We start from the raw sequence: 10,246 nt of genomic DNA, 5'->3' as shown, positions 1-10,246 counted from the left end.
GAGCGTTCACAATAGAGAAGACTTTGGGTGTGATGTTGGTGACTCGGGGATGAGCAAGACACGATCCTTGCCCTCAAACAGCTTACGATCCAGTGTGAGGAGACAACCAAGGATGTGCACATTAACAGAGGAATGAAATGAACATCAGAGGTGCTGAGTGCTCTGTAGCAAAGAGCGCTACATGGGAGAGCAGTCGTGGTAAACAGGCTGCCGAGGAGGCAGAAGTCAGATCCAGGGGAGCCCTCGTGGCTCTGGACTTGTTGCCGTAGGCAATGGTGAGTCATCGAGAGCTTTTGAGCATGGGAGTGACACAAGCAAGAGGAAGCTTCATCGTCTTAATGGAGCCAGATAAAGCCCAGAAGAGAGTCACAGGGATGATCAAAGGACTGGCAACAGGCCTGTGGAGGAGACAGATGAGTGAGGACTGGAAAGATGAGGGCCGGTGGGAGCTTTGATCAAAGTCGGGCAGAGGAGCATGCTGCCCGATGCTGGGCCCGCAGGACTGGAGCCGCACCGTGAAGTCCGAGAGAACGTGGCTCTTGTTCAACTCCCGTCAGGAAAGGTGAGTGTTGTACACATTAAAAAAATGTCATTTATATAACTATACCCCAACAGGGGGTGTAGGCTGCAAAAGGGGAATAAATGACTATCAAAGAGGTTCTGATAGAGTCCGGAGTTACTGGTAGAGTCATAAAGAAAGGCTGAGGGGCACCAGGGGTATCCAGGGATGTTCCTTATGCATTCATTAAATGGTCACTTTCTGACGGCCTGCTTTGAGCCTGGCCCTCCTCGAGGCTCCAGGCCCAGAGACAGGAAGCAGGCATCCCCTTGTCTTATTATGTCACAGGCCTACCACTCTCTGAAATGACCCAGACCCCGTGCGGTTTCCTCAATCAGCGTCTGCTCCCCCTGCCAGACAAGAGAGGGAAATTTGTGTATTTTTTCACTGTTGTATCCCCAGCACCTAGAGGGGTCTCTGGCATGTAGTAGGTGCTCACTACATATCTGCTGAGTGAATGCACCCCTCGTCCTCAAGGAGTCTCCATCCTCAAAGAGTTCATAATCTAGGGAGGAAGTAAGACAAGGAAACCAACCTTAAGTGTCAAGCTGAGTTCCGTTGGGGCTACAAGGTAAAGGTCCACGTGGGAGCACACAGGAAACCTCTGTTTCAATCCTGCATCCCAGGAGGGATTTCTTAATGTTTTAGCTGAGCCATGACGGTCAACACAGAGGCTTACCAAGTGAACAGAGCAGACAAGGCCATTCCTCCAGGAGCAAGCAGCGTGGGCAAACGCTCAGAAACACCAGGTGACAGCATGTCCAGGAGCAACGTGGAACACAGGTGGCTGGAGACAGAGAGAGGTCTGGGTCGGATCATGGAGGACCTTAAAAGCCAACTTAAAGGATTTGAACTTTCTCCTGAAGGCAACGGGAAGACATCAAAAGATTTTTGCATCAAAAAGAGTTAAGATCTTTTTGGTTGCATGTAAAGAAAAAAACAAAGTAGCTTTAACAAGAACAAAGAGGAAGCGGTAGTTATTGGCTCATAAAAATGACAAGACCTAGGAGAGCGGCAGGCACAGCTTGATCCGAGGTGTAAACTATGTCACCAGGCTCAGGTTCCCTGCTCTCCTTTTCTGGACTCTGCTGGCTCTAAGCTGGTCCCCATTCTGAGGCTCCATATGGTGGCTCCTGAGAACCTCAGTTCACATTACAGTGGACCTCAAAGGACAGTCCATTTCCCTTAGCTCAAGCAAAGTCCCAGAATTGAGTCCCTTTGGCCCTGACTGATCTGACTTTGGTCCTGCGCCTATTGCTAAACTGATTTGGGGGATCAGGGAGACCATCTGTGCTGATTGGCTCAGTCCAGGTCATGTGATCCGCCCATGGGTTCAAATGAAATACACACCTTGGCTCTTCCAAAGCTGGTGCCACATGAGGGAGGAGTGGGTGCTAGGTGGCAAAATAAGCTGTGACCATCACGTGTTTTAAGAATGGGAATAACAGAGTCAGACCCATGTTTTAGACAGCTATGGCTCTCCTCCAGATCTGGAAGCCAATCAGAAAGTCAGTCTGAAGGCTGGAGCAGAGGCAGGAGCAGTGGTTACATGGCCAGTATTAAGAGCTAGACTGCGCCAACCTGAGCAGAAGTGAGCAAAGGGCTGCCACAGAAGGAGATTTCTTATATAAATCCACAGAGCATAATTTCAGGGTCCTGAGCTATACAGCCCCCATCACTTTTGATCACCTTCAGACCTGGAACACTCAGTGCCATTAAGGACCAGCCTGTGGTAAGGTCCCCAGATAGGTGTCCTAGCAGGGTCATCCAAACTCTGGGACCAGTTGCCCGGAAGCTGCAGACCCAGTCTCATCTTCCAGAAACCCATTTAATCTCCCTCTGGAAACGTGTCCAGCTGCAGAGACATACCAAGCTCAAATGCTGATGCCACTACTTCTCGGCTGTGTTACCCTGAACAAAGTGCTTAGCCTCTCTGAGTCTGAATATCCCGATATGAATATGAAGTGGAGGTGATGACATTTAAGGTAATGGAGGCTCTGGTGTGGGGATTAAATCAGATAAAGATTATGAATCACCTACTGCGGTGAGAGGCTTGGTGAATGAAAATTTCTTTCTTTTAAGCCCTTTCCACTTTTCCCTGGCTTCATCTGCCCAAGACCTCTCCAACCCTTTGTTTGTTTGGCAAATAAAAGGTGGTTTGGTTTTATTTTGTTTTCCTGCCAGAAAGAAACAACTGGAGGTTGAGTGGCACAGAACAGCCGTTGTTAGATTTGTGGGTGGAAAATTCCTCCCGTTCTTAGGCCTGAAGTCTAAGCCCCCTCTGGACTTCCTTCAGGAGGTTCCCATTTGGGAACACCATATCCCGGTCCCTTGTGTGCCGCACAGGAGGGGAAGAACCCCAGAGAAGGGGTGAAGAGGTAGAAGAAACATCTCCCCTATTTTCCTCTAAGCTTCAAATTCTGTTCTTTCTCATTTCAACTTAAACTCAAGGAAATCGTGAGGCAGAGTTCTCTGACCAAGATCAGAAAAGGGAGGTTTTATTGAATGGTCCCACTGCCCCAAACGTCGAGGAAACCCCCACCTTGCTCAGGTGTTGGAGGGAAACACAGTCGATGCTTGCTGAGGCTTGGCTACTGTTTCCTAATCAGTGTCATTATGTGACCTTCACAATCACCATGGGAGAACGGGGTCATCCCACCACTTTCACTGAGGAGGAAACTGAGTCTCAAAGAAAAATCATACCATCTGGCTTGGGGCATGGGGGCAAGGCAGAAGGCTGCTGAGCTTGAACCCCATCGCTATGTGGCTGGAGCCCGAGATGACTTGGCCACCCGGGAGGCAGCCACCTTGTCCTTTCCCTGCTTTGGGCTTCCAGTCCCATCTGGCTTGCAGGCTGTGTGTATTTCATTCTGCACCCCAGAGCTGCCTCTTCACTAAGACAGCACTTAGCATGTAGTATTATCGTCAACTGTTTGCAGCCATGTCTCCCCCGCCTGCTTCTGAGCGCTTCACATCGGAGGCTCCACTCTCAAAGGATCTTGAGTGCGTGAACCGGTCCGTGCGCTATCCCTCTATGGAGTATACGCATCTCTCACTGTAGCCGAAGAGAAACTCTGAAACTTCCTAGACATCTTTGTCCGCCTAGGAGAGTGCCTGGCGTGGCACAGGCCCTCCACACATGTCTGATGAATGACTGAAAAATACCTGCCCGGCAGGACTGTCGCACAGCTGAGAGGGCTGACATCGTAACATCCCTACAACAATGCTTGGCATGCCGCACATGTTTTAAGAAGTGTGGAGCTAAATGCTGAGTTGTGACTAAGAAGGAATACTTAACCTGAGTTAGGAGTTTCCTGAACCAGCTGTGGCATTTAAAAAAAGGCCCCTCCCTTTTCTGGGTCCCTGTTTCCCCACTTGTAAGTTAGGAACACTGGGTTAGATGACCAGAAAGTTACCCTTTCATTGCTGATTTCTTATGCATGTTTCATCTCCTCCCTTCACTCCACTCCCCTCCAAATACACACACACACACACACACACACACGCCCATCAGTCTCCAAAACAGCATTCTGCTATCCCTCAGTGTTCTCTCTCTCTTTCATTTCCTTGACCAGAAGCTCCATAAGCTTATTAACCTCTGTTGTCTTGTCCACGTTCCTCAAATATGAAACAGCAATAATGTCCCCTCACATTCATTTTATCGAAGAGCAAGATCTGTTTTGTGGGCCAGGGTGTGCTGGTCCTAAATGGAAAGGAGAAGTCATTTCCAGCTCACTCGCTCCATAATGCAGGGGTTCTGCCAGCTGCCTTTGCACCAAGATGGAAAGAACATTTATCTTCACAAATGTAGGCGACACCGTGGAGGCAGCCCTGCAAGGGACAGGGGAAAAAGCCTTCCATTCCAAAAGGAGTGATGAGGCTGAAAAGAAAAGTTCCTCCTAGAACAGGAACAAAATCGCACTCCAGGGTCACTTCCAACTCCCTAATTCTAAGCGTTAAGATTCATGGAATTTAAGATCCTAGAGTTGTGAGTGAATGTGTGTAATTAGTTGAATCTAAGCTTCTGTGAATCCTAAAATATTCTATGATTTCATGATTCAGTAGTTTTTTTCTATAAGACCACAGCCCAGAATCACATGAGTCTCAGATTTTAGTGGCCCGAGGTAAGGGTTTTTCAACTAGCTGGCATCTCCAAACCAGTGGGGGGCTTGATACTGATGCAAATTCCTGGGATCCCATTGCAGAGATTTTGGTTCAGTCCACATGGGAAGAGGTCCCAAAATCTTTTTTAACAAGTCTCCCACCCTGGAGGCTCTGAGGAAGAGTGGGCCACTCTTGCACATAGTGTTTAGAGAACCTGTCCTTCTAGATTCTGTGATTCTAAATGTTATCCTAAAAAGGCCTTTGCTTATGATTCCTGTATGCTGGAACCCTGTTATTCTGTTTCCATGTGCCTAAGAAGAAGATTCTAAGATGTAGAAACTATCTTTCTGAGCCTGGGCTTCACATGGGGGAGGGGAAAGGGGACCAAGTGTCACAAGCATGGAGGGACATTCTGGAAGGGGGTCCTCCTGAGGACATGGAGGGAACTCGGATGCTCCACCTAGTGCCTGAGCTGGTCCAGGGCTAGGACTCAGATAAGGAGGCTGGCGGGGTTCCCTGTCTGGCTCTGGGTTGACACGAGCATCTAGGGTTATCAGGAAGAACTCCTGATGGAAAGGGTGGTCCAACCACATCCTGGAGAGTTGGAAGGGCTTAGATTGGAGGAGGGGAGGCAGAAGTCCCAGCAGAGAGCTCGAGAAACAACCAGGCAAGGGAGGAAGGATTTATCACCAAAACATCCTCCCTATGCCGGATGGTAGGGGAACTACAGACTGGTGTGGCAGACATGAAAATGTAAGGTTTCAGGAAAGCTCAAGATGAGAGTGAGCTAACTGTGTGGGGATATCCCAGGGTACACCGTGTGGGCTGAAAGAGGACTGCTTTGACATGCTAATGAGTGCCTGGATCTGGGAGGGTGGGGATGGGATGAAGGCTGGCAGAGGACTTCTGAGGAGCTGGTAGGAGGACGATGGGCTGGGGAGGGGCTCTGAGTTGGGGGCAGGGCTCTGGGATAGAGAGGGGCTTCTCAGGGGGATTCCCACACACACAGACACACTCTGTGCAACACCAATGAGTCAGGGTTCAGATGGGGAGCCAGGAACCCTCTTTCTGCGAAACAAAGTGGATAACGGAGAATCCAAAGGTTTATACAGCTTCCCAGGTGGAGCAGGAGCTAGCAGTTTGGATTGCCCAGGGCCTCTCTGGTGGGGAAAAAAATGGAAAAGGAGGAATCAATCACACTCAGTGACACATTTATGACTGCACAGTGGTGATGACACACTCCTGGCTGCACATACACATTCCTTCTGTCCCTACAATGACAGTGACACATGTGCCAGTCCACTGTGACACACTTACACCTGCCCCCTTGCCACCGATGATGGCTGCATTTCATACTGATGGTAACACCCTATCCGCGGTGTCATCTCTCATTGACAATGACACTTAGACCATTACACAGAATTGGTGACATGTCCCAAGCCTTTGCAGCTGCCACAGTAAATGGCACCCTCTGTGCTTGTACCCTGCATAACCTGCCTAGCTGCAGGTGGTAACTTTGCCTTACATCCAATCCCATCCCACAAGGCCATTAACATATTCCACTGGAACAACAGCTCACTTGACTTTACACCTGGTGATACACTCACACCGGAGACCCTCCACAACAGGAGGGAGACACCACCACATGCTGTGAATCATACGGCAACAGACCTCCACCTGCGCTACTGGCACCTGTGTCCCTCCACATGGATGCTTCCCTGCCGCTCGCATGGCCCCACACTGGCGGGCACACGCACATAGGCACCACCGCACGCCAATGGATTTGCCTCCACATTGCCACTCCACACTGAAGGAGACAGACTGGGCCCCTGGCCTCACATCCAGACCATGGCACCCTAGCCATTATCAGTGGCAAGAAGGGAGGTGCTCATCAGATGAGCAAGGTGGCCTGGAGCCCTTCCCTGTGCATCACCCCCACAGTTCTGTTTCTGCCTCTGGCACACGGGCCACCCCCTCAAACTAGGACCAACTCTGCCCCTCCAGGCTCGAGTTAGAATGGCAGGTTGTGGAATCAGCGACTGGAGCTTTCAGATGCCTCCCTGCACCCACCAGCTCAACTCCCAGCTGAGGCCAGCCCAGCCAGCAAGCTCTTCCTCACATCCCGCATTGCGTCCAGAGTGCCCTCTGCACCGAGGCAACTGCAGGGAAGACAGGGGCTGACCTTTGGACAAACGCCATTCTCACTGATCACCGCATTCAGGGGCTGTGACAGTTGTCATTCTTCACACACTGTTCCTCGATCCTCACACAAAGTACTGACATTAGCTCTCTTGATTGGTTTCCTAGTGAATATTCAAGGCATGTATGTATAATTTTAAAAATCTGTTCAAATCTGGCCCCCTGCCCCAGACCACAGGGCTTATAAATAGAAGTGGAGACTCAGCATGAGCCAGGGTAAGACACCTTTAGCAGAGCCACATCCATATTTTACCAGGTGACTCTTAGAAGCTGTCTACAGAGCAGGCTCAGCAAGGACCTGAGGCTGGCTGGGGGAGGGGGGACTCACAGCGGGCTGGATTAGAGATGCAGGAGATGAAGGAGATGCTGACAACCCACATGACATGAGGACCCCAATCTGGGTGTGAATTCAAGGCAGGTTCTTTTTTTTTTTTTTTTTTAAGTGAGAAACTGGAGAACAGGGAAGATGATAAATGTCAATGTAAAAAAAAAAATCTGCAGAGCAAAAGTTACATTTCCATAGGCTGTGGGATGTGTCAGAAGAGAAGCAGCCCAGGGGGGTGAAAGGACCCCAGAGCTCAACGTCAGGCAGGCCTGGGCTGGAATTCTGGCTATGCCAAAGACTCACTGTATCTCCCAGGGGATTGACTTCCCCACCTTGGAAAGAGGTTTGTGTGAACTAAAGGAGAGAATGTAATTTATGCAAAGCACCAAACTAAGCACCTGAGACATAATGGGGGCCTGATGGTTGCTATGATTAGTAGTATTATAATCATTAGGAAATGGCTAAAATATTTAGTGACTTTTCTACATGGACAGTATTTAGGAACCATGTCTAGGCTGGCAAGAGTGAACAGGGAGCAAGTACTCAGCTCTCCACCATCTTCAACAGAAAGCATCAGTGGCTACAGTGCCCTGATTTACCCCTAATCAGTCAACGGGATGAAGCCAACAAAGCTTGACTGAGCTGTCCTTTTATTCACCAGTAAGATTTTCTGCAGCTAGACATGATTCATGTCAGCTCATATAATTTTTTATAGACTCACAGAAGCTTGAGTTCAAAGGGGGCATTAGCTGTCACCTGCCATCCAACTGTCATTTTCCAGGGAATGGGGAACTCACTACCTAATATGAGGCAGTCCATTCTATGGCTGGACAGCTCCAATTGATAGAAGATTCTTCCTCGTGGAGCTTCTGTCGGCCTCCCTTTACCTTTCCCCCATTGCCCTAATTCTGTCTTCAGGGCTGATAAAAAAACAATAGAACTCCTCTTTCCTTGCAGTGGTCATTCATTCATGCAACAAGCATTTCCTTAGCACCGACTCTGCCAGACACCATGCTAAGTGCTAGAATTACAAACTGAGCAAGCCTTGCCCTTCAGCATCTTCTCCTCCAGGTGAAACATCTTCAAATCCTTCAACTCTCCCTCATTTGATCTGATTTCCAGGCACCCACCACCAACCCACCCTTTCTCTTCTAAACATACACAGGCTTATTAAATCCATCTTAAAGTACAGTGTCCAGAACTGAACTCCATATTTTTCTGAAGGATAGTTGGATTTTTAGCCCAGCTTGGATAATGTTCATGTTAAAGATAATGCCCGTTGTGGAAAAACCCCAACTGTAGCTAGAGTGCTGCCAGCCGGGTCCCATTCACTGAGCTGCTGTTCTAGAGGAACAGTGAGAAAGGAGGGGGAAGGGGAGAGAGGAGGCCTGTGAGTCTTGAAATGGCATGATGTCAGATCTCCCTGCCCAGAACTCCCCTCAGGCATTAGTGGCAAGTCTAAGTCATTCTAATCAAACAGCCTCCCCTCTGCCCCTCCTCCATTAGTGTCTGCCTCAGGAAAGGAAGAAAAATTAAAAATAAGCATGCTGATGGCCCAACACAGTGTTAAACAGAACTCAGCCATAAAGAAAGGGCCTTCCCTATACCAAGCCATAGCCTGTAAGGGGAGAACAGAGATGGGTCGCAGAAGAGGGACTCTGTAGGCAAGGACAGTGGTTCTGCCAATGGCCTCTGACCTGTGGAGGTCCCTTGCTTTGAGGTCTCTGCTCTGAACTTGTGCAAAGGAACAGTCCCCTCCTTTTGGAACAAAATCATACCTCCTTCCTCTCCCAGTCCTGTCCTTCTGCAGCTCTTGCTGCTCCCTCCTTGGAAGGAAGCCATCCCCTTACAGAAGCAGAAGTCATCTTCCCTCTGACATAACCCTGATTGATGCATAAACTCCTGCAAATCTTCAAAGACCTGATGAAAGGCCCCTCCTCTCCTAAGCCATTTTCTTACACATTGGGCTGGATTAAAGAAAGCATTGTAGAGCCAAAAGACAGCAGGCAGAATGAAGAGCCTCATTAGGAGACAGTAATAAAATGAGAAATGAGTGTGAGAGGGGGAGGAAAGTCCCAGGGGTGGGGGCAGATGTTGCCCTGCCTCTTGGAGGTCCCTTTTCTTCCCTGGGCATACAAGAGAAAGAAATAGTCTTCTAGAATAAAGTTTGCCAAACAATCCCTTATTCTTCACAGGATATCAGATCTACAAGGGATTGGCAAGTGAATTTTACACTGAATTTTGCAGCAGTCTTCTTCCTCTGGGTCCACATGAAGGATTCCTTACCCCCTGTTGGGGCCTTACCCACATGATCCATCAGTGTTTCTTAAGTATTCCTGTGCCAGGACATGATGCTGAGGGACTGTAAAGATGATCTGATGGTGGCCCTGTCCTACAGGAGCTCACAGGCAAGAGACAAGCAAATAGAGGAACAAGAGCCTCTGAAACTGGGGTGTGTCTAGGGGGGTGGCAGAAATCCTGAGAAGAGTGTGACCAGTTCTTCCTGGAGGAATCAGAAGGGCTTTCCTGGGCAGGTATTCTTTGAGTTTTGCTTTAAAGAACCTTCCATCCTCCCCTCAGTGCACTGAGGCAACAAGCTTGTGCAAAGGTGGAGGGGGAAAGGGACTGGAGAGAGAAAAGAGGGGAGAAGGAGGAAGAATGGGAAAGGAAGAGGAAGAGGGAGGAGGAAGAGAGAGGAGAGAGGGAGGAGATGGGGGGAGAGGAAAAGAAGAGGGAGAAGGAGAGGGAGATGCAGAGGGAGAGGGGGAGCAAAGGTGGAGGGGGAAAGGGACTGGAGAGAGAAAAGAGGGGAGAAGGAGGAAGAATGGGAAAGGAAGAGGAAGAGGGAGGAGGAAGAGAGAGGAGAGAGGGAGGAGATGGGGGGAGAGGAAAAGAAGAGGGAGAAGGAGAGGGAGATGCAGAGGGAGAGGGGGAGCGAGAGAGAGAGGGAGGGAGAGAGAGAGAGAGAGAGAGAGAGAGAGAGAGATTTGAATTTCCCATCTGGAAGGGGAGCTGTAGCACGTCAGGGCCTGGCTGAGGGGCGTGATTGGAGGGCGCCT

At 49.5% G+C, this 10,246-nt stretch overlaps 1 protein-coding gene across 1 annotated transcript in view; it reads right to left on the bottom strand.

Annotated features, from left to right (window-relative positions):
* Window positions 1–363: 363 nt before the first annotated feature.
* The window catches only part of THOC3 (THO complex 3), a 93,620-nt gene continuing 83,737 nt past the window's right edge, over window positions 364–10,246 (bottom strand). The window contains exons 6-7 of the mRNA XM_040630273.1: window positions 1,239–1,346; window positions 364–398 (exon numbers count right to left, since the gene is read on the bottom strand). Of these exons, the coding sequence (XP_040486207.1) occupies window positions 379–398; window positions 1,239–1,346 (128 nt within the window). The 3' untranslated portion in view covers window positions 364–378. The remainder of the gene's footprint in view (window positions 399–1,238; window positions 1,347–10,246) is intronic.

This window comes from Ursus maritimus, unplaced genomic scaffold, assembly GCF_017311325.1.
Source record: "Ursus maritimus isolate PB19 unplaced genomic scaffold, ASM1731132v1 scaffold_15, whole genome shotgun sequence".
Classification (NCBI taxonomy): domain Eukaryota; kingdom Metazoa; phylum Chordata; class Mammalia; order Carnivora; family Ursidae; genus Ursus; species Ursus maritimus.
Note: the sequence above shows the minus strand (reverse complement) of the source record. Positions and strands in the feature narration are given on the sequence as shown.